Source organism: Phragmites australis, chromosome 2 (genome assembly GCF_958298935.1).
Source record: "Phragmites australis chromosome 2, lpPhrAust1.1, whole genome shotgun sequence".
NCBI lineage: Eukaryota > Viridiplantae > Streptophyta > Magnoliopsida > Poales > Poaceae > Phragmites > Phragmites australis.
The window spans coordinates 3,870,074-3,894,625 of record NC_084922.1 but is presented as its reverse complement, the minus strand read 5'-3'; the positions used below and the strand labels follow the sequence as shown (position 1 = coordinate 3,894,625).

At 39.0% G+C, this 24,552-nt stretch overlaps 1 protein-coding gene across 5 annotated transcripts in view; it reads right to left on the bottom strand.

Annotated features, from left to right (window-relative positions):
- Positions 1–259: 259 nt before the first annotated feature.
- The window catches only part of LOC133895128 (serine/threonine-protein kinase ATM), a 69,608-nt gene continuing 45,315 nt past the window's right edge, over positions 260–24,552 (bottom strand). For 2 of the 5 annotated variants that reach the window (XM_062335317.1, XM_062335333.1), the window contains 33 exons: positions 21,529–21,576; positions 21,105–21,209; positions 20,913–20,999; positions 20,340–20,642; positions 20,138–20,250; positions 18,683–18,749; positions 18,520–18,594; positions 18,318–18,440; positions 16,175–16,339; positions 15,993–16,094; positions 12,957–13,108; positions 12,654–12,855; positions 12,526–12,573; positions 12,357–12,440; positions 11,501–11,584; positions 11,292–11,372; positions 11,113–11,202; positions 10,973–11,035; positions 9,379–9,519; positions 9,211–9,267; positions 9,068–9,127; positions 8,153–8,247; positions 6,855–6,963; positions 6,258–6,347; positions 4,849–4,928; positions 4,684–4,762; positions 4,539–4,585; positions 4,311–4,410; positions 4,078–4,209; positions 3,767–3,901; positions 3,618–3,683; positions 804–944; positions 260–716 (listed from right to left, as the gene is read on the bottom strand). In XM_062335317.1, coding sequence (XP_062191301.1) covers positions 639–716; positions 804–944; positions 3,618–3,683; positions 3,767–3,901; positions 4,078–4,209; positions 4,311–4,410; positions 4,539–4,585; positions 4,684–4,762; positions 4,849–4,928; positions 6,258–6,347; positions 6,855–6,963; positions 8,153–8,247; positions 9,068–9,127; positions 9,211–9,267; positions 9,379–9,519; positions 10,973–11,035; positions 11,113–11,202; positions 11,292–11,372; positions 11,501–11,584; positions 12,357–12,440; positions 12,526–12,573; positions 12,654–12,855; positions 12,957–13,108; positions 15,993–16,094; positions 16,175–16,339; positions 18,318–18,440; positions 18,520–18,594; positions 18,683–18,749; positions 20,138–20,250; positions 20,340–20,642; positions 20,913–20,999; positions 21,105–21,209; positions 21,529–21,576 — 3,402 coding nt within the window. In that variant the 3' untranslated portion in view covers positions 260–638. Of the gene's footprint in view, positions 717–803; positions 945–3,201; positions 3,545–3,617; positions 3,684–3,762; positions 3,902–4,041; positions 4,210–4,310; positions 4,411–4,538; positions 4,586–4,683; positions 4,763–4,848; positions 4,929–6,257; positions 6,348–6,854; positions 6,964–8,152; positions 8,248–9,067; positions 9,128–9,210; positions 9,268–9,378; positions 9,520–10,972; positions 11,036–11,112; positions 11,203–11,291; positions 11,373–11,500; positions 11,585–12,356; positions 12,441–12,525; positions 12,574–12,653; positions 12,856–12,956; positions 13,109–15,992; positions 16,095–16,174; positions 16,340–18,317; positions 18,441–18,519; positions 18,595–18,682; positions 18,750–20,137; positions 20,251–20,339; positions 20,643–20,912; positions 21,000–21,104; positions 21,210–21,528; positions 21,577–24,552 lie in introns of those variants that run through there. The other 3 variants (XM_062335320.1, XM_062335324.1, XM_062335329.1) reach the window with 3 other exon arrangements.

Below are 24,552 nucleotides of genomic sequence, written 5' to 3'. Positions count from 1 at the left end.
AAAAAAGAGCATTGCTTTGCTACTTCAATAATTATGCTGTAGCTCAGGAACCATTGTAGCAAGATGATGATGATTTTCTCAGTTTGATGAAGAAGGCGGGAGCTGCTATTGCAGCTCAAGGGAGGAAGACATACTCCTGGTCACATTTCAAATTTTTATGGACTACCTGTCCAAGGATGCAGATCATGGGTCATCTACATTAATCCATCGTAAGTTAGTCACAAGCTGTACATTACTACATATGGCCCTGACGTATCAATGATCAAAACGATCCCTTTATAGAACAGTTATAGACAATCTCAAGGCTTGCAGTCTCTCAGAGTAAACAAAACAGCAGCCAAACTCTCAAGCGAAGGCACAAGCTGTTCGGGGGAAAAGGTCGCTGCCTCTCAAGCGAAGGCGGCTTGTCAAACTGACCTAATGTTGGGCTAATGTGAGAGGCTGAGAGCTACTGCCACAACGATGAGCCAATAAGTGATACAAGCACCTGTTTGATGGTCACCCCTCTTTTGAATGACCACAAGCCTTGAAACAGCTATGGGTAGTGGAATAACTGTACAATCCATACACCTGCATCCCAATGGGTCATGCTTGTCGCTCTTGCCTATGTTCACAATTTACATACATTTCCATGGTGCTTACAGCCAAGGTCCCCACCCCGGAAACATTTGGCACAAGCGGTCAACATCTACAGCATCCTGTATGAGTTGTTGGACCTGAAAGGCAAACATAAAAATAAACATGATTTTGTATCGACAAAAGTATGAAGATCTTAACACTTAGGAATCACCCAAGATAGTTACCTGGCCCTGCACACTTCTCATCTCGCCATCTTCATATCCGTCCAACTTCTGTTTAACACGGAGTATAGCACGAGCTGCATCCTTGTTGCCCTCATAAGCTTCTTGGGAGTCATCCAAACATGAATCAGTATCATCTGTTTCCTGAAAAAAAAAACACTAATTTAATGGCTTGATGCAGGAGAATTCGGCATGTTTTGAAGGGAGAAATAAGATACTTGGGGCATATGTTCAAACATGGATAGGATATCTGGGTGTAGCTGATTGTTAAACAGCATGGTCAAAGAGCAACAAAATCGGTTGGCTGGTCGGCTACAGCATTTAGTCACCCCCAATCAGAGTGCTTTTATCAAGGGTCGGTTCATACAGGATAATTTCATGTTTGTGCAACAAACCGCAAGATTTTTGCATCAGCAAAAACAGCCCCGAATTCTTCTCAAATTGGATATCTCAAAGGCTTTTGATTCGGTTTCTTGGCCTTTTCTCATTGAGGTATTAAACAAATTGGGATTTGGACCAATTTGGTGTGATATGATTAGTGGACTGTTGGCTTCCTCCTCAACTCAGATTTTGTTGAATGGAATCCCCGGTGAGGTTATCATGCACCGGCGAGGTTTGCGGCAAGGCGATCCCTTGTCTCCTATGCTCTTTATTTTGGTTATGGATATTCTCAGTCACATGGTGTCTCGCGCTTCTGAAGAAGGTTTGCTGCAACCTTTATCCACTAGGACAATCAAACATCGGATCTCTATATGCGGATGATGTGGTCCTTTTCCTTCGGCCGATTCGTAATGATATTGAACTTATGCTTGACATCCTAAACCTGTTTGGAGAAGCCTCAGGACTGAAAACTAATGTACAGAAGAGCTGCGTTTTCCCTATTCAATGCACTGAGATGGATGTTGCAATAATTCAGGAACATCTACCGTGTGAGCTGCAACAATTCCCTTGCAGATACCTCGGGTTACCTCTCTCCTTGAGGAAATTGTCAAAAACTCAGTTGCAACCTTGTATTGACCGAATTGCTAATCAAGTGCCTGGGTGGAAGGCTGATCTTATGACCAGGGCTGGTCGGGTTATTCAGGTGCAGCATGTTCTAACAGCCATGCTTGTTTACCTAACCATGGCCATTGAGCTCCCAGTTTGGGCTATAAAAGCAATTGATAAGATTCGGCGGGGTTTTCTCTGGAAAGGAAGAAAAGATGTCAGAGGAGGTCACTGTCTCATTGCTTGGGACAAAGTGCAGCGGCCTCGTGAGCTTGGCGGTTTGGGTATTTCTAATCTCCAAAGGCTTGGTTGGGCCCTTAAGATGAGGTGGTTATGGCTGCAGAAAACAGAACCTGATAGGCCTTGGTCCTTTTTTCCGATCCAAGTGCATGAGTGTGTTCATGCTTTCTTTTCCATGGCGATCGAAACTGAGATCGGAGATGGGGCACAGACTTTGTTTTGGAGAGACAGGTGGTTGCTGGGACAACGAATTGCTGATCTCGCACCTCACTTATTTGCTCTAATTTCCAAAAGGAGAGCCAATAAACGCACAGTCCGTGAGGCTTTAACAAATAATTGTTGGATTCTTGATATCCAAGGTGCTATGACTGTGGGTGTGCTAGCCGAGTTTCTTGTTCTTTGGGATCGGCTGGCTGAGGTTATTTTGCAGCCAGGGGAACAAGACGTTCATCGCTGGCGGTTTTCTCCATCAGGACAGTTTTCGGTCAAATCGACTTATGCAAGTTTTTTCCAAGGTTCTATCCTTTTTCAGTCTTGGGAGTGCATTTGGAAATCTTGGGCTCCAGGCAAATGTCGTTTTTTCATTTGGTTAGTGATTCATAAAAGGTGTTGGACTGCGGACCGGCTTGCTCGACGAAATTTGCCTCACCCAGATCGTTGCCCTCTTTGTGACCAAGAGGCTGAAACAATTGATCACCTACTCACCACTTGTGTTTTTGCGAGGCAATTTTGGTTTAGTGTCCTGAGGAGATATGACCTTCATGCTCTGTCACCTTCACTTGATGATAAAACCTTTGAAGACTGGTGGTGCAAGGCTAGAGCTGCGGTTTTCGGGCAGGTGCAAAAGGGCTTTAATTCTCTGATCATTATGGGTGCCTGGACCATTTGGAAGCATCGGAATAGATGTGTTTTTGATGGAATTGCACCTAGCATGGCTGCAGCTCTGCAGCTAGCCGAGGAAGAGGCTAAGCTCTGGGAGACAGCTAGGGCTCGAGGGCTTTCCCTCCTTGGCTGCCTAGCCCCTAGCGATTAGGGAGTTATGTGGTCGTGTTATTGTGTTTCTCAGGCACGGCTGTAATTTAAGAGCCGTGGGTGTGAGTGTGTATGGGTTCTCTACCCTTTCTTCTTCTTTAATATAATGATACGCAATTCTCCTGCGTATTCGAGAAAAAAAAATAGTTACCTGTAGGGATGCAAGTGGATATCCAATGAGTAGTTTTGGGTTACCACTTAGTTCATTTTTCCTTAACTTAATTAGGTGGGGAGTGAATCTCTAGTACATTTTTGAGTTTTCGGTCGACCCAATGACCAAAAAAGCATAAAACTTGCATCCCTAGTTACCAGGTAACTATTTGTCTTCTTCTTTCCTTCTATTTCTTTGTTTCATCAGGTCTTTGCATTTTCTTATCATTCGGTGATTATATTTGATTAAATCAAATATACACATCATTCATACCGGCTGCTACTGATTGTACAGGCCACCTGCCCTAACTGGTAGACACTTCCAGTTGTATGACCTGCTGGATGACTGGAGTACCGTGGGAGCCAGTCTAACAACAACATTCTGCAAATTTATGTAAATTTAGTTACCTTTTGACGCTGTAAAGCTTTCAGTGGTGAGAGGGCCCATTTATATAGAGGATCATGGATGAAAACCTGACACATTAGATCCCGTCTCAGAAGAAATTAAAGTATTGAACTATCTAAAAAGTACAGAAAACCTTTGATTATACACATACCTCGATAATAGTGAGCAATGCTTCTTTATTTTCCCTCATAACAGAAAGAGTTTTCTCACAACATCTTCTAAACACCCCTTCAACGCCAGTAATACCCATGCCATCTATGATGTCCCTCGTCAGCCGAAATGGAACCTGCAAATAGAGGCACAAACTAAATTCATGCTGTTGAAAAAGAAAAGAAAAGGCAAAATAACCTGCATACAATGGAGTCTACCCACCAAACCCAAAGAAAAAAAAGTTTCACAAAGGAAGAACTAGCAATCATGACTCACAAAAGTTCAGGAAGAATATCATGCTCCATCACATACCCGTTCAGGTGTTTTAAGCATGAGACCCTGTTCAAATGCAACACCAAGATCAATGTGGACAACCTCGGCTGTGTCTTGGTCAATGAGAATATTCATGGAATGACGATCCCCAAGTCCCACGATATATCCTACCTGAGCCCACAAAAATAATAGCCAACATACAGCATGCTCAGTAGTCAGTATAGACCCAGACAAAGACTTCAGTTGCATTTCGACTAACTAAAAGTAATTACCATGGAGCTTGCCGCCACACTTCTTGTGTAAGCAAGTCTGCCTTGGAACCAATCTGAGGGCAACAAGAATCTCTCAAGAAAGAAGTGATGCATTACAGGCCTGGTTATTATATGACAAGGGGAAAAATAAGTGTAAGTGAAATGTACAAGATTTGCTTTCCATGTCTGCATTTTGCATCTATGTACATATCGGTACATTGTCAAATGAAATAGTGATAAAGAAAATACCTAAAGTTGTTACAGACTTTAAGAAATGCCCTCCTCTTGTCCTTTTCCTACAAAAAATATAATTATGCTAATGTGGCCATACATAATCATGGCCTATTAGCGAATATATATATATAAATGAAAGCTCCACAGCATATGGACATACACTCATCATGTACTCTCTGCACTGAAGAAAAGTCCAGTCCCCAGTTCCATATCGTCCATGTGCTCCGCCACTTCTAGTACTGTATGAACCAAAGAAAAGGGCAAATAAATACAAAGCATTCAGAATGCGATTTACATATATACCTGAAATCATGTACGCAGAGACCTCCCCAATAGATATTCACCGAGTGGAACAGTGCCATTTACCCATTCAACAACACCAGCACTTGGGGTGAAAGGAACAACCTAAGTTAGAGAAGCAAGTAGTTAGAAATTTGTTGCAAGTTGCAAAATGAGCATGGCTACATGGTTGGGTTGGGCATGATCCCTGAGGTTTTACAGAAATTACAAGTACCAGTACACAAAATGGTGCTATTATACATATTACTGTGAGACTATCCAGAACAGGCTACAGATTTGTAGCTGGAGACTGTCCAAAATAAAAGAAAGTTAGAATTTATGATTGCAGTAGAAGAAGAAAAGAAAACTCATACACCACCATAGAGTAGCAAAACAATAAAAACATTGTTATTGATGTTTGACAGTTTGAGGAGCAAACAAAACGCTCATACATCTGTCTCAAACTAAATCCTAGTAATATTAAGGATTATCCAGAAGTCTAAAGCTAGTACAGAGAAACAGGTATTCTGAAAAAGCGTTGACAAATTCAAACTATGCATATTTCACAGCAGAGAACAGCTAATAAACTTGCATCTATAGAATTCCAACGAGATTGCCACGTCAGAAAATCATATACTTACGACCATAGAATTCCAACGACATTGCATCTATAGTAGTGTAAAAATCAATTCATTATTGTTGAATGAAACACTTTAGATGTTTTGCTCCACATTGAAGCGGCATTTGTTGTATAAGATTTGTGCTTTATGTAGCATGGACAAATGTTAAAGTTTGCAATAATGAAGAGTACATTGTAATTGGCCTTGTTACATAGAGCATATGGCCAAATGTATTATAAAACCAAGGTAAGGATGTGCAAAGGATAAACTTGCTCAACATTGTACCTATCATTTAGAAAGGAATGATTTTACTGCTGCAATCTCATTTCACTCGAACACAAAACAGTTAGAAGCAAAAAGACATTATTTGTGTACCAAGCAGGAGTTCTACCTGCCATTTTGTATCTGACTCGGGTAAGAGATCTTTAGGATCCTAAACAATATCTTATTTGAGTCAGAGGTCTTTGGGATCCTACCGATCCTCTTGTATTATAACTTGTACATTAATCTTCTTGATATAATCAACTCAACAAGGCTCTCCCCTACTTTTTCCATAAAAAAAGAACAAGGCATGCACCACTGATGAGTTGTTCATAAGTGTGATCCTAGATTAAAGTTACGACAAACTTCATTTATCACAATTTTTAGAATGTGTATAAATAAAAAATAATAACGTGCTTATATGGGAAAGGTAACAATCATAGCATTGATAGAATAATGTACAACTTGAATCCAGACACTAAGCAATGATGAAATACAATGGACACAAAGATATTCAAGAACAGTAATAAAAAAGAGGGACAATCTTATTAAAATTTGTGCCATTCACCGCTACCTTATATGTACGGATTCTCAATCTTCTTTCAGAAGTATCTCTATGATTTTGCAAGAACGTATTTACCAAACTAAAAAATTGCTCCATCACCTGCAATTTCACACGAGAAGTTACTAATTCGTCCAATACTATGTTGGACAAATATATTCTCATCTGGCAAGTCAGTTGAGATTATCGCCTCCCAATTCAACTCAACTGACATTATCAGACAGAATTTTTTCAGAAGAACTTTATCAGTCATCATTATGTTACATCGCAGGGAAGGCTAAGTGTACGTGATGTGACAAAATCATCAATTTGGCTGATAGTCTAATAAAGTAACTCTTTTTTTAGTGGTTGATGCTAGCAATTGGGCATATACTAGTTGTTCCTATGCCAATGTATGCATCGGTCTTGCTATTGAAGACAATAAACCTCTTGTGATTAAAAGGTTTTGTGATTAAAAGGTTGAACAAGTAACTACATATTCAGTAATTAAGTAAAACATAAAGAGTGCAGCTAGAACATTCATTTTAGTTGGAAGCCCTAGCTGTGAAAAACTATATGCCAGATACATCTTGTAAAAATCTTGTTCATTAAAATGAAAGAAGAACATACAGCATCTTGTCGCAGGTCATCGTTTCCAGATTTCGCAAGTTGGCGGTATTTGTTACCATCAGAGCCAAAACATTCTATAACTTTGGGCGCATTAATTCCATTCATTATCCTGCCATAAGAATCCAAACAGTCAATAAATATCAGAAGGACGCTGCTAGCGCCCGGACGTCCGATGGAAGCGTTCCCATCGGACGTTCCGTTGCATCATGTGTGCAGATGTTGGATCCAATGTCTGCAACACGGTGGGATTACAGTCTCAGAGAAATGATAAAAAAGATCCATCCTTTACAAAATGTCAGTTCAAAACTGAAAGATCAAGTTCCACACGAGGGTGCAATTGAAAGATTGATCAAGGAAAATTTGTAATACAAACAGATCGCGTAAAATAGACATTACAACATCAACAGATAACCTCTGGAACAAAGAGTTTCAACTTCTGCAACAACGTCGGATTTATTTACAAGATGTGAAACAAAAATTCTGATCTCTTAACAAAGATAACTTAAATCTAGTTCACATAGAAAAGATTTACTTGAAAATTCTATCCAAGAACTGAAATCAAAACAGGTCTGAAATGTTGCAACATTTGGGAGCAATGCAACAAATAATTAGATCTGCTGCCACAAATGAAATAGCCAAATGCAACAAACTTCAGAAACATCTGTAACAAACAGACCATGGGCTGCAACAAGAAATAATGGGGCTGCAACAATCGGATGGAACCTCACCGGACTTGGAGAAGATGACACAATCAGCAAAGGAATTGCGAAAATAAGATGGGAATTTTGTATGGGGCGTGGAGAGAAGCATGTGGGTGCAAGGAATTGCAAAGATATTCACTGAGACAAGGAGATTGAACAGAAATTGAATTTGATAATTGTCCCAACGAGAGAGAGAGAGAGAGAGAGGAAACAAAACCGGTAGCCTCAATCCACCATTGCAAGCAAAGCGGTACAAGCAAAGCTCCAATCATGGCCTCCCAAGCTCTAATCGTGGCCTCCCAGACTCCAATCGCAAGCTCAAATCCACCCCTCGCAGCTCCAATTTTGGCCTCTCAGGGCAAGAGTGAGCACTCGAGCAACGCGAGATGCGAGCGAGCAAGAGGGTAGGCATGGGAGACAAAGCCGAGTGCAGCAGGAGAGAGTTCCGTTCTGAGAGGGAGTTGAGATGGGGGCGGTTGGAGTGTGCGTGGACAAGAGCGAGCCACGTGTCCGGAGCAAGCGATTCGCTCGGACATATGAATCCAAGCATTTCAATATTCACTAGTAAGTAATGTGTAAAATGTAAATCCAACTTACGTAATAGAGTCCACAAGCCCACTGAAATGTGGAAAGGAACCTTCTTCATACAAACAGCTAGGGTCAACTGGAACGGTAGCAGTCACAACGGGAACCTGACGAAGCCAAACAAAAAAAAAGAAGAAATGCAACATATAACTATTTCAAATGGATTACCAGGCCTACAAGTAAACAAAAGAATATAGAATAAAGGAAAGAAAGGAAACAAAGACCGTATGCTTGTAACTATTGTAAGTTACGTAAGTAATGCACCGAGTAGGTTTTTCGGGTAAAGAAAACTGTCTTCATCTCAAACGATTTTGGATAAACTTTTCTTTAATTGGTGGAAATATTTTACTACATTTAGTTAGAATAAAATAAGTGAACTTTGGACATATCCAACAAGGGCCTCAGTGGCACAAGTGTATAGAGGATTTCTAAGGTGTGTTGACAATAAAAGGAGTCAGGGTTGGCCAAAACTGACATGGGGGAACGCGGTAAAAAAGAGACTTGAAGGAATGAAACACATACGTAGAATTGTCTTTGGATATGAGCGTATGGAAATTAGTGATCCATGTTCCAGAACCATGATCTAGAATTGAGTTTCTTTTACTACTATAATTACTACTATTAATATATCGCTATTATCCATATTATTACTATCTTTTTGGTTTGTGTTGTTCTTGTTGGGTTTCACCTCTAGCCTGCCCCGACTTGCTAGGGACTAAGGCTTTGTTGTTGTTGTAAAGCAGTAAAAAATTATAAGTCAGTAAAACAAAGCAACTATGTTCTTCCGACAGAAGTTATTACTCAAGTTTAGATAGGCTCTAGTGCCCTACCAAGCACTGCCCCATAGCTAAAACCTGCTTTATTTCCCCAATGACTATCGATCTGAAATAAGTTCATAAAAGTAAATTTCATAAGATGCTCTCTTACAAGTTCAAGCTGACAAATGCTGCGGACCTCCCTGGGTAATGGAATTTTTTTGTTAGTGTCCTGACAATAAGTTGGATGAAAAGAACATTTTAACATGGATATGGATAAAAAGTTCCAAGTTGCTGCCTGAAAAGAGAACTGACCTCCTTCTTGGTCTCAAGTTCAGCTAACTTAATGTAGATCTCAACCATTTGTTTCATCTATAAGATGTACAATGAACATCATAAAAAATATCATCTAACAGCAAATGCACGTGACCGCCTTCAGGGATAAGAACATCTCAATAGGATAATCATTTGAAGAAGTGGAACCTGACAAATTAAAGCTCTATGACAGGAAGATAGCTCCTTTAACAGATTTTCAGCAGCAAGCTTCTTCTCCATATCTACAACAAAAGAACTTCTACTCCTTTGCTTGTCTTTGACACGATCACCATTTGATAAAGCCAAAAGCTGAAAACCAAATAATCACACAAGATAGGAACACAGCTAAAGCTAATTCTTAATTATACAAAATACGCTGAAAAATCTGATAACTGAGATTAACTAAGACGCATTGGAGTTGCTGGAGAAATCATGTTAGATATAAGTTGAGATGGGCACTCCGAATATTTCATTCCATCCTGGGCTTATGTATAACTATATCCTGTAGTCCTATCCCTAGTAAACATCTATGGATGTAATGCAACCAAGTCTGATGGATGGATTTCTCAGCAGCACTTGTTCCATGCAACAACCAGGCAAGCCATAGGCACACAGCTCAAATGAGCACTCTGCTGTATACAGCCTGACTAAGATTACACATCGAGTACAGACAGATGGATAGAAATGGTTTCCTTCCGTGTTCAAGTGTTCCTTCAGTTTTCTCCATCATCTGTTATAAGCAATGGTACACAAGTGATCCACAATATTTAAAGGCCCCATCTCAGTGCTCATGGTGCCTTCATGCTTAGCTTGACAAGTCTTGGTTGGAGCAACATCATGCCAATCAGGTATGCTAAGGTGCAAATGCTGCTAGGCCAATGGTCCCACAATACTTATCATTAACTTTTCTAGTAGAGGATTAGCTACTATGATAGTTTGACTGTAAAGTGCCAAAAATAACAAGAATAATGTGTGTTCATGTGTGCTCGATACCACAAATATAGGGCCTTTTTGTTTAGTATGATATCTCAGCTCATCAGTGCTGGTCTGCAGAGACAAGTCATTCCACACAGACCACCCGAGGATGAAGGATTTTGTTTGTAAATCGCTTATGTTACCTTGATACTCTGTCAACATGCCGTACCAGCATCTGGTACCCTGATACCTGGCACTTCTGACTCCTAAAGTCCTACGACAATATTCACTAATGCAAAGCCACGAATGTCATATTTGCATTGCATGGACCGAGTCCAAGTTACAATGTCTCATAGCTTTATATATTTCTTTTCTATTTCTACATGTACTAATAAATGTATATATTCCCACTATCAACATATACTTGTTTTTGATAAATTTCGTATCGGTGTGCTTGTATCACGTATCCATGTAACTTATTGCAATCACATCACATCTTATTTCACTTCTTGGTTATGGCTCCTTATATCCTAACATATACTCATGGTTCCAGGCAGCAGCAGGCTACAAAGCAAACGTTCTATCTTAAATCACCAGAGAAACATGATTTTTCTATTGAATGCATAATTTTGAGATACAGCACTGTTTGGTAAACTATATTTGCTCTTAGCACTAGTTGTTACACTACTGACAACGTTATAATATTGTTAAAGGCATTCTGATTACTAGTCATGGGTCTAAGATTTGAAAATAACATTAGTTCAACAGAACAATAACATGTAAAAACATGGAAGTAGAATTTAATTATAATTCTTTCCTAGACACGTAAGATATGCAACTATAATACCTGAAATACTGTATGATATGGATGATCAATAGCCATTTTCTTCAGAAGAGAAGCTAATGCAATCTGCTAAGGAAAACAAATATTGTTACTTGAGAGAGACTGTTAATCCACTGAAAACAAAATCAAAATGATACACGCACCTGGAAGTTTGTTGACCCCTGAGCATCTTTGGAGCTTCCAAGTCTAGAAGCAATTTGATAAACCAATGGTATGAACTTGTAGGTTTGGACCTATACAACAAAAATAATGTTTCTTTTCCATGAAAGATGGAACTGACAGAAGTACCAATGCAATTAAGAAATGAAACTCAAAATGCGACCTCTTTTGTTGTTTTAATCATTGCTTTCACGACTTGCTCCCTTGAGAAAAGACTAAACCACAGTGAGACCAACCGGAAAACCTGAACAGAAAATGTTCACATAATGCAAAGTTAAAATTAATTCCCAGAAAAATATAGTTGCATTGACAAAATGAACAAAAGCAATGGTTAGCAGGAGATATATGGATATCCAAATACAAGTAACATACCACTTGTAGGTCATATTTACCACCAACAACGAGAGAATGTTGGTACCCCTGAAGTGCTAGACTTAAGAAATTGTCCCGGTCATCCTAGAATTCGAGTTTAGCGAATGATGAAAACACAAATTGATTGAAAACAATAATGAGACAAGATTATTACTAATTGGGAGATGCTGCAGAGCACTTAAGAGGTGCAACTAAACAGTAAGGTCAAAATTATGTGGTCGGTTTCTTCTTCAATGCATAAATGTTCAAATTATTTGACATCGAGATACATAAATGAGTGAGAATTAGGTGCACGTATGGAAACTGCACGGCTGCACGCCCATTTATGAAAGCTGCATGATGTGTTTAAAATCCTGATAAATTTCCATGCATATGGTATAGGTAATGTTATGGAAACAAGAAAAGGTCTACTACTTCACCGTAGAGAACATGAAATATAATTTAATGTGGATGGTGCATTGTATTTTCTGGTACTTTATGGCACAGAGTAATCTTACTGTGAAATTGGCAGGTGCGTACAACATAACATGTAATATATCTAAGTTAAAAAAAAGAATAGAACAGTGAAATCATGAACTTCTTAAAAAAAAATCACAAATGCAAGTTCTGTTCCCAATTAGCAGAGCAAATGTTTTCAACATTTAATTGCTCAATGGGACTACTGAATAATACATGAAGCGTTGATGGTGCCTGAACATGTTACACTATAAATTGGGAATGAGGCCTTAAAGTTGGATGGCAACCAGGTAAACATAACGACAAAAATACAGGAGGTGGCATGATTATAGTTATTTAGAGGTCATGAAAGTGTAAAATTGACACACACATTGAAGCGTGGGTAAACCTATGTGCACACCTGAATCTTCTCAGCTTCTTCTCTGTCTAGTGCAAGTTGTTTCTGCAACTCTTGGATTTTTACTGAATAATCAGTCTTTATACCCTGAGCAATTGAAGATTAGCCTGTGAGTTACCAAGAACAGAAGGATTGGAATTTGAAGGACCTTGAAAGTTAGTCATCTACTTGCCTTAGATGAACTTTTCAGTCTTTTAATCAGTGTCTCCAACTCCCTAGTCTGCACTAAATAGAAATTGTATTAAGAGAAATACAGTTCGAAGTCCAATATCGATGAAATTGTCATACCCAATTGGTTACCTTGTATTTCCTTAGTCGCAGAGCTGCTTGCCACTCATTGGATGAAAGTCTTTCCTCATAACTTTTGAATAAACTATATGTATAATGTGCCAGATGGAAATGTGTTCGACACTGCCTGGTCATGTGCCTTTTGTCTGTGCTCTTCTGAACTTCAGTAAGATCTACAGAAGGTCTTAAGTAGTCCTCAATGATAGTTCTTGAGCTACACAGTAATTATCAGAATATTCACATTATCACATATGACAAAATATAAAACAGTTTGTCACACAAAGACCAAATGAGAGGCACAGAGTGAGTGGTTACTTGCTCGATCTTGTTTCAGCCAACCACTTGCCAACTAATCGATAGACATCTGATATCTCTTTCTTATCAGGATGCTTCTGTAGAATGTATTTCCCAAGACTAATAGCCATATCATGCTGCCCCTGAGCTCTCAGCAGTTTAGCCTCTTCAAGCTGGAGAGTTAACGAATGTAGGGTTCTCAGAATATGAACACCAATCGATCCACACACTACAAACACTCTCAAGAAGTAGGCAATGTATAAACACTAACATGTTGAAATATTAACATGACAAACGAGAGAAGATATCAAGTTCTTCCAACTAAGTTATTGCTTCAACATAGATCAAATGGTGAAAGACCGATTAGGAATGCAGAACTAATTCAGCAAAAGAAGCTGCAGACTTGGAATATTTTTTAAATCAACATGTTGCATCATTATTAGTACAAAAAATATTGTATTTCATTTAATATCACAAAAGTGCTGCTCAGCCATTCCGCAAAACGTTGTAATGATGGAAAAATTAAAGAAGGAAAATTCAAAGAAACTAGTTAAGAGCCATCCAATGCATGGATTGCAGTAGTATAGCAATACAATTTTATGAATAATCTGGAAGTACAGATCCATTTGGAAGGCGGGAACTGCACAAGACTTATATAGGAAATAGAGAGGTTTCACTAGAATGCCTATGAAAAGTCCTGTTCCATATGGGACCTTAGAATTAAAAAGCTATTTCACGGACAAAACCCAAGGACAACAAAGCCCAAATTGTCCCTGACATGATGTAGTCCCTCTTGTCCATTTTATAAGGCGTATTTTAACCATACTCTAAGGTTAAGGGAATTCAAATTTGATTAAACTATATGGTAAAATACCTTGACTAACGTGTACCTCTTTATATGTTCTTTGGAAAGATGAGAGATGACGGTATATGTTAGTGATCAAGAATAAATACTAAGGAGAAAGAATGAAATGGATGGGGACAAAATAGAGAAAATAGCATTATGCTACATGCATGCCTTATAAGTTTTTTGAGCGGAAAACAGCAGGGGAAGCCCCCACTGTGGTATTTTATATCATAAATAAAAAAGGTAAAAGCGAAAGAAATGTACAAAGAGGCATCGCCTAAGGGAAAAGCTAAACAAGCAGAGCAAGCCAAGAAGAAATCTATGCCCTTCGAGTTTCAGGGAACCGACTCAACTGTAAGGAAATTTCAGTAAAGAATCCTTTTTTCAGGTGGGGAAAGTCGGATTAATGCCTCTAAAAATAAAATCGTTTCTCTGCTTCCAGATACGCCAGGTGCCTATGATGAAGATGTCCATGAAGAAGGGTTGCTGAAAAACCAAGGCAACCTGCTGCATCATTGCGAAGAATTTAAGGTTATGATCCCAGTATATCTGAAAGAACTGCCAGCAGATGCCACCAAAATGGCAGGAGAAAAATAGGTGGTAGGCAGTTTCTTCAAAGTTGTTGGAGCATAGAACACAGTTGTAATTATTTCCCTAAATCTTCAATCTTTTCCTTTTAAGAATGTTCTTTGTGTTTAGTCTATCCATTAGAAGCAGCCACACAAAGACTATAAGTTTCCTGCTGCATTTGGAATTCCGGATCCATTGAAGGGGAGGAGGTTGAATATTTCTGAAAGGGAGGTTGTAAAACTTGTTCGCAGTGTAGATATTGGATCCCCAGATGCAAAGCCATTCATCAACCATATCAGTACAACTTTGAATTCCATTAAATTTTGCGTGTAACACAGTAAGCTCCTGATAAGCCAGTTCCGATAAAGGGATGTGAAAGTGATTTTAAATATTTGTATCTTGTCTGAAAGCGACCACTATTATATTTTCATTCGTAGCAAAAGAGAACAGCCTGGGTAGCATATCTTTAATCAGGGCACCGTCCCAAAGATCATTCCATAACAAGACGGTATCCCCCTTACCAATATGGCAATGAGCTATGCCACGGAAGTGATCCACAAATTTGAGGATGTCTCTCCACCAAAAAGACCCTTTGTTACTAGACACGTGGGGCACAAGTTGGTTTTCTCTGTAATATGAATTCCAAACCAGATGCACCCAGGGAAAGTCATGTTTGTTGTAGAATTTGTTAAGATTTTTCAACAACGAGGCTTCATTCTGAAGTTGGAGATTGATCACCCCCAAACCTCCATTCCTTTTTGGCCTACAAACTCTCTCCCACACCACCAGAGACTTTTTGGAGGCATTTATATCTGAACTGCGCCATAAGCATTGCCTTCTTGCTCAATCTATACTCTGAATGACCCCAGTGGGGAGCTTGAGAGAACACATTGTATAAGTGGGGAGCATTTCCAACCTTCTTGCCATTGTGAGAAAATTTGAGACCGCAAATAACCTTCTTTCCACGTTGTTCATAAGGAGTGTGTGATCCTCAATTTTAGGGCAAGTAGTGCCTAATGACAGGCCTAAGTAGGTGAAGCGAAACTTTCCAATGGAACAACCAAAGACTCCAGCAAGAAGAGAAGCCTTTTCTTTGTCCATGTTGATAGGGATCAAGCATGATTTGTCAAAATTCACTTTCAGACCAGTCGATGCAGAGAAGGTGTTGAGAATTGCCTTTAAAGCAAAAAAACTCTCTTTGAGAACCATTCATGAACAGTAGGGTGTCGTCCGCATACTGTATGATTGGGAAATCCTGATCATATGAGGTTTGAATTGGCATGGAGAAGATGCCATTTCTATGGGCTTTATTGAGCATGCCTTATATGTTGGTAAAAGATTGAAAAGCTAATATGCCATAAGAAAAGAACCAGAGGGTGTATATTTTTTAACATTGTACTTGGATGCATAGGACCTCAACATAGAAGACTGAATAGTAGCATTCACAAAAGCTCCGTTTACAACAAAATTTCTAACAATACTAGAGAAATGGAATTACTTTTACCAAAAATAAATAGATATACCAGCCTAGTTTCCTTTTCATGATGGAAAAAACAGAAAACTGCATCAGTATGGACCAAGGACAACTCTAGCAGTGACTCAGAAACAGCAGTTCGATAACTGAAAGGTAAAGTCTGTACCCTTGAAAGGAAATAAGTATATGACATAGTGCGCTCATCTCTGTGAAAACAAAGTTCTTTGAGTTCATATAAAGCAGCCGCAGCCAGAGAAAACCTTAATCCCTGAATCCAGACAAAAGAATCATAATGAACTAAGCAGTACAGAGTGAAACAATTGCCACAGTTAACAACAGTGAGACTACCTTCCGGAGCGCAGAAGCAGATTGAAATAAATGTTCTACAAGATGGTCTTCACAACCTAAAGTCTTAAGGAGGGCACGCCTAAGTGCTAGAAAAGGTTCAAAAAGATCAAGGTTATGTTCTGTTTGGAACACAATGAAGTTCCACTCTTTATCCAGCAATTCCAACTACAAAAAGAAAAAAGTTCAAGGAAATATTAGCCAACCAGGAAAATAAATTAGCGTTTGACTAGCCAATAAGATAACCAACCCAGCTGCATTGTATTAAGAATGGTATTAGAGTAAAGACACTATATTGATGCGCAGTTATACAGTTTCTTTGTTTGTACAAAGGAAAAGGGCTGAAGAGGCATTTGGCCAACAAACTGCATCTTGAAGGTATGAATTTGTTAGGAATATAGAGTCCTTATCCTTTATGCATAGGTTGTTCGAGTCCTTATCATGTACTCTCTCATGTAATCTATATATTGCTTTCAGGGGCTACTATTGAATATAAGTTACTATTCCTAACATGATATCATAGCTAGGTTTTCTTCTTTTTTTGGACGCCGCAACTTGTCCCGTTTAGATCTACTCCGCCAGCTCTCTCCCCGTCGGCTCTCTCTTTCTTTTGTTCCCCGTCCGTTCGGCTACTCCCGTTGCCGCGATGCCTATTCTTGGCTTGTGCGGCTACCTCGCTACGTGAAGCTTCTCCATCGTGTGCTGCACCTAGCCGAGCTCCCCCCGGTCAGATCCATGTGTCTCCTGGCCAAATCCGCCTCGATTTGGCCAAATCAAGTCGGTTGCACCCCGATTTGGCCGCGCTCGGCACTCGGCGCCCGCCTCACTTGACCGCCCCGTTTGAATCCGTCCGCCCTGTGCGACTGGCGACTGGGCAACGCACGTCTCCCAGGGGGAACGCGAGGGTCACCTCATTGGGCACTTCCACAACAAGGAGCGCACTGCGCTCGCCCGCGACCGTGTTGCTGTCTTCCTCGGCGTGCCGCTCACCCAAGACCGCGTCAACTTTCTGTAGTCGTTTAGCGCCATGGAGCTCCTCTTCCTGCGGTGGTGCTGCACGGAGGAGTTTGTGCTCGCTCCTCATGTGCTGCCTCGTGGCGCTTCTCACCGCCATTCTCCGCCACTGAGCTGCTGGTGCCCCGCCTCCTTTAGATCTAGTTGTACAGTCAGTATTAAAATCGCGTTATAAGAATAAGAATTCCGCGGTGAGAGTCTCTACTACTATTATCAGTGCTGGTATTTTAGTCGGTGGTGGTGGTTGTCATGGAGGCATTGTTTTGGTTTGACGGGTGGATGGATCTACAAGTCTGAGAGGATTATTGTGGGTTTCGTGTGAGGATTTTGAGTTTCATTTGCGTCTAGTTTTAGTCGTCTTTTTCAGCTGCGTCCACATCCAAGTCTAGTCTCTTTGAGTTCGTCTATGCCATGCGAGTCAACATATTCCTTCGCCAATTAGTTGATTCCTTTCCCATTGTTATTGATGATGCAACCATGCCATCTAGGTCTTTCTATAGCTTTGGTGGTGACTTCATTTGTCGTAAATTGCTACTTTTCATCTAAGACATTCTTTTGTCGTCTTGGTCCTTCCGTAGCTTTAGTGACAACTAACGTCTGTTGTCTTGCTACTCTTGTCGTCGCTTTGTTGCGCTTCTCGACCAAGGGCATTATTTTGTTGTCATAATCATGACTCTATTCCTGTGCTCCACTTAGCACTTCTTCGGCTTGATTTAACAGGATTACCAAGACTCCACTCTACGACGGCTTTGAAGAGAATTTTTTGATGTATTAGTCTAAGTTTATTACTTAATGTCACCTCTTTCAAATGCAACGATATTGCATACGTATAGGTTTTTAGAGTCCTTATCTTGTACTCCCTTATGACTATATATTGCCTCCAGGGGCTACTATTGAATACAAGTTGTTATTCCTAACAGAATTAAGCAACTAACGGGAAAAAAATCACCATAAGAATAGACAAGGAGTGCTAGCTGCTAGGTTCAGCTGAATCTATGTCCCATTTATACAATTTCTGACACATCAGCAATAGAAATGAATTCATGCTAATAGATAAACACAGTTCCTGAACTCATCATCTGAAATCTGAATATAAATTGAGAGAACTGGCCAAGAGAGGCGTGGGCAGAACCTGCAACCCTGTAGGTACAGTAGGTACGGGAGAAAATTCCTTGGTTCCAAGATAAGATTTTGACGTCTGATTGGGAAAAAAGTTCCAACGTAGGTCCCAAACCATAGTAACATGATCTAGCATCTGCAGATAACGAAGTAAGGGATAATGCACCTGATTTGATCCACCAACATGAAACTACCATAAGATAAGAAGCCATCACCTGTAATTTAAGGATGGTAGAATGTATGTATTTTGTGCTCTCCTTGCTAGCATTTGACAAAGTCAATACAAGATCCTAGAAGGGGATAAAGAAAATATTTCAAAGTTATATTCACCACAAGTCCAATTGGGGAAGTGACCACAAAATAAATTGTGAACAATACCATCTTGGTTTGACAAAGTTTCACATGGAATTCCTCAGAGTCACCATTCTGCAGAGCTCTTAAGCAACTGAAGCATGCAGAAATAAGCCAACAATATAAGAAGTTAGGAAAAAGGTTTCTAAAGGTAAGCAAAATGAAGAAATTTAACTGCATTTCGAAGACCCAGTCAGCTTCGATGCTCACAAAAGTAGATTGTAGAAACTAAACAAAATATAAAATAACTTTTCCTTGTAATCATGTTGGATAAGAGTTCGAGTGTGTGTGTGTGTGTTGTTTGTGTTTTCGTTTTTTTTGTTTTGTTTGTGATTTGTACTGGTTGGATTTCTTACTTCTCTTGACTGTGTGTTCGAAAAAAAAAACTTTTCTTTGTAACCCAGAAATGAAACTAATTGCATTTCTTTGTGCATACTATAAGAACACTTCCATACAGATACAACGAATGAGTTTTCAAATCGGCATGTGTATCTCTCTAGACAAAAGTAAGTGATGCCCATTTCCCTAAAAATAAGGAAATTATGCTCACAGCTAGCACACACTTTATGATATAGCTTTTGGAGCATATTGCCTAAGGATTTTTTATATCCAAAGAAGAAAACCCATGCCTTATATGACAAGAGTAGTGCAATTGTGTCATGTACAATAACAACAACATGCATCTACTAGTACAAATTACACCATAATTGCTGGAGTTTGTCCGGAATTCAGTTAACCATGCCACATAGGTCCTCAAAATTCAATTTTGTTATCGTAGTTATTCCCTAGGTGTGTGAGGCGACTCTGTTGGTGGACAAACACCGAAGGAAAGGCTTCCATTCTTTGGTCATACTTGTGGCGTGGTTAATATGGAAACACCGCAAAGTGTGTCTTTGATAATGTGAGCCCTAGCGTCTCCTCGCCTGTCCATAGGATTGTTGAGTCCTCCTCCTACTGGTGCTCGGCGGGAGCCGTGCTTAAGCCTACTCCTTGCACATGAGGCTGGAGAGGAAGGGTGATCTGGGTTGTGGACGATGTGTGTATGAGTTTGTGCGAGTGTGAGTTTGTACATATTAGTGTGTGTTTGTGTTTTGCTGAATTTACTCCGGTTGTTTTGTACTCCCTTTTTCCTTCTTAATATAATGACGGACAGCTCTTCTGCCGGTTCGAGAAAAAAAAAATATTCCCTATGTGCTAGGCAGGCGGCAGACAAGCACCTAGCACCTAGGCAGTCGATTAGGCAGAATTAGATAGCCTAAGCGGCTAGTTGTCGCCTAGCGCCTAGGCGGTCACTTTCGGCAACAATGATTCTAGAAGATCCTTGAACTTGCTCAATAATTATTTACCAAACAATTAATATACAACATTGAAAAGAGAGTAATTTCAGCTGATTCTAGAAGATCCTTGAACTTGCTGAAATTTAGTAATTTCAGCTGAAAATGTAAAGAATGTTGTAAATAAGAGTTAATGGAAATTATGAACCTGTGTAAATTTTCATTAAAAAGAGAGTAGCTTCGGGTGCGGGTTGAAGAACAAGAAGAATATGGAATGAAAAAGGAGAAATCCCAGTTTCCTGCCCTCCAAGCGGCTTCATACTGCAAGATAGGTGATAAAATATAGAACAAATTACTAAATTTTTAGCAATATATGTAATTGTATGTCGTATGAAAGATGCAATATTAACTTGTATATCAATAAACTCCGCATCTTGTTGAAGACATCCTTTTTGGTGAGTTAAGCCTTCACAGTAGACATCAAGCACATGACTACATCCAGTTTTCTGCAAAGATCTCATCAGACCTTTGTGCATTTTCCAGTTCAGCATCTTATCTTCTGCTTTAGAAGACACAACAGATGGTGCAGTCAAAACTGTCCCAGCTAAATTGCCAAGGTGCTCCTTTGGTGTTGACCTTACAAGTAAATCATAATATTCAAGAGCACTACTCCAATCACCTTCATGCTCATATCTGATGATTTGCGATGTTATCTGTTAAGAGAACAACAATAACAAGCAAGTCTCAGATACAAAGCTTTCAGATAGTCAAAACATATCTAAGGAAAATTTTCTAACTTTGCAAGTTGCAACTACCCAGGTTCTGTGGAGATAAATTAAAGATTATAACAAAAAAAAAGTGCCAGTGAGAAAAAAAAAAGGTTCATGACCATCTTAAACATGACTGGAGTTCATACAGAAAATATGACCTCACCTCCAAATTAATTGACAAAAAAAGAAGAAAATTAAAGGGTTGCAGATAACCTCATTGGCCAGTGTGATCCCATAAATGCTGTCTGGCTCATTTATGCGAGTAAAAGTAGCAACTAACAGACCAATATGTGGTGGCAACTGAAAACAGTAAGAAATATAAATTAACATTAGTGGCATAACAACAAAGCTAAATCACACAAATAAATCTAAAGAAAAAATTGGAGAAATGAAAAGAGGGCTGACCGACTCTTCATGTGAAAAATCTGGAGGTCCTAATGCCAGCCTATTGAATTGTTCCTCACACCAAAGTTCAACATACATTAGTGCAGCGAAGTCACATGAGCAACGCTGCAAAGATCCAGAAGCCACCATCAATACAAAGAATAAAGAGCAAAAAACAGGAACCCCTGGTAGCCAGAAGAAGGTCCCAAGACCCACACACACAAATAAATAAATAAAAAAATTGCAGGTTCCATTAACCCAGGCATGGTTGAAAACAGAATAAGAATAGAGCTTTGGGGGGCCTAGTTTAAAAAATAATTGTAAGATAAATAGATATCTGGTGAACTATAATCTATAGAGGGCAGGGCATATGACAAAGGAAATAACCAACACAATGAACAGGCAGGTAAAAAAATTTGACAATAGCAGAAAAGGACACACTTACAGTAGCAGCTCTGGCAGCAACAAGATAATCAACTGAAAGCCAGTATACCTAGAGAATAAACATGTTAGAAATGGACATTGGTTGCAGAAATATTCTCCACAAGTACAATCGATACATCAAAACTTCTAAGAGATAAAGACAAGTTCACATCTGCCAACTGACACAAAGGAATAGCAAATGCATGTACAAAAAAGGACCCCATTACAGGAAAAAGCAATATTCCTGTCAAACAAAATACAATCAAAGGCATATATAGAAAATAGCTACTCTTATGTTGTTGCACTCAGAAGTGGTTAGACATTGCTGTGATGCTAACGGTATAATATTTTTTTGAGGGGGAAATACAGTAGGGGAGGCCCCTACTGCGCATTTTATTTTTTTTAAAAAAAGGGGGGACGAACAAGGGAATTGTACAGAGAAAAGGTCGGGGAGAAGGCATGCAACATGCAGCCAAAATAAGAAAAGATACACAAAGAAACACAGGCTAGTTAATCATGCTAAGCCATAATGAAATTGGAGGCAGGGTTCAAAAAACCGACGGTAACTGAGCAAAAATCACGATAACCGGCCATCTCGGTCCGGCTCGGTTTCAGACACCGAACGGTAACCGAAGTTGAATTCAAAAAATTTGAAAAAATAAAAAATTCAAAAAAAACTTAAAAAAACTAGATACAATTCTAAGACCTTCTGTGAATTTTTTTTTCGAAAATAATGTTGTTTGCATCATATTCTATAGGGAGGAAGTTTGAAAAAAATTGAAACGTGCGGCTCAATTATTAACTCATGTTAAGGAAAAGTTTAACATGAAAACACTATTTTCTTGTGTAGAACGTACCTTAAGAGGATCTTTAAAATTTATTTCACTTTATTTAAAGTTTTATTAATTTCTCTAAGATTTTTACAAAGTTCACAAGCATAAAGTGAATATGTTAAGAAACAACACTTTAATTAACTTTTTCATGTCTACTATTATTTTTCCTACGTAAATCATAGTATAAATAAACTAATAAAAGTGGTTTCACTAATTTTTGAGGTGTGATGGGTCAGTTATGAATTAATCTAGTCGCAACACATTTACACAATCTTGCATGTTACAATAACTAATTCATGAGTTCAGGTATTTTTAAAAGACATAGGATCATATAAGAAGACTAACAAAATTAGTTTCATGATTTTTGGATTAGCAGAGTAAACTATGCATTTAACTTGGTTTAAAAAATACATTTTCTCATAGAAATTTTTGAACTTTTTATGAGTATAAATACTTTTATCATGTAGATTATGTTACAACGAAACCGACAAAATTTGTTTCACTTCATTTGAAGCTCAGATGAATTAGTTATTGATTTTACAAGATTGAGATAATTTTTGGGTTTTTTGTTGAACTTCATTGAAAATTGAGAAAACCGCTAGATAAATCGAGAAAACCGAGCGGTTACTGACAAAACCAAGTGGTTACCGACAATGCGAAAAATTAGAGAAAACCGCTTAATAAATCGCAAAAACCGCTCGGTAACCGGTCCAATTCGATCAGTTACCGACGGCTAAAATCGCGATTTTTTCCCCAAAATTTCCCAAATGAATTTTATCCGAATTTTTTTTGAAATTTCGACCGGTTACCGTGGTAACCGCGACTTTTCGATTACCGCCGGAGCTCAGTAACCAAGCTCCGGTCGGTAAGCTGATCCTTGATTGGAGATATGAGGTTGTGGTTGACCCTGTGTAGCTAAAGGTTAACTTCATCCACAAGCTTTTCTCCACTCTTGTAAAGTAGGCCTAATGTTCTGGAATAATAAGCCATTTCACTGTTTCCAGATGTACGAAGCTGCAATAGTGAAAACTACCATGAAGAAAGGCAATTGAAGGTCTGTTGTAGCATTTGTCATCATAGAGAAGAACTCCAATGAGTGATCCCAGGTGATACCCATCGAAGTCAGCCACCTGACACTGAAAGGACATCTAAAGAAAAGAAGAAAGGCAGTTTCTTCCTTATTGGAGTTGCATAGGACACAATTGTAGTGGTAACCATCTACTTTGTAGTTTTTCCTTCTAAGTAGATTTCTTGTATTGATCTGTCCATGAAAAGTAGCCAAGAGAAGACCTTTATTTTCTTACAGCATTTGGATTTCCATATCCAAGAGAAGCATGTTGGTGGAGTGATTGTACTAGAAGGGGTTGTATAAAATTTCTTGGAAGAATAATTTGGTGAACCCCAAATGCAATGTCATTTGTCTGTTTGAATCTCTGAGTTCTTAACTTGTTTCATCAATTCTTGTAGCGTTTGAAGTTCTTAGTAAGCTTGCTCGGTAAGGGGTATGTAAAAGTGCTTCTGTATTTCATTTTTGGCAAATGAAAACAATCTAGGCAGCTCTTCTTTGAGGTAATGACCATTTAGACATCATTCCATAGGAGAACAGTGGAGCCATCTCCAACATCACAAGAAGCAACCCCTCTAAAGTGGTGTTGAGTTTGTTAGTAAGTTGTTCCATAGGTAATACATGAAGATATATGCATCAAGATGAATGAACTCTTAGTGATGCTCGTAAGAAGAAAGAAAAACTCATATAAGATTGGCGATAAGCATGAATGCTAAGTTACTTGTATAGATCAAGTAACTAAAGGTATGTTATAGTCAATATGTTTTATAGACTAACCCGTGTGTTTTATGCTTAAAAGTGAGTTATAGTTAGAATACATAAGAAGGCATAAGTTAAATTGAAATCCAATATGCCAAGAGTGAGAACAAGATTGGACTCCATATATGATAAAGTGAAATCCTTAAAGATGTCAAATACAAAGTTGTTTTTCTATGAGAAGATAGGGAAGAGCAAGCAAGACTCAGCTGCAATGAACTATCCGTGGTGAAGAGCAAGCAAATAACTTGACGTCGAAGGACCAAGACGGTGGTGAAGAGCGAGTGAAGGCTTTGCATCTATATCGTGAGAGGTTATGTGAAGCTACCGTGATTCAAATCAATCACATAAAGAATCAAGAAGAGATGGAGTGATGACGATATAAAAGTTG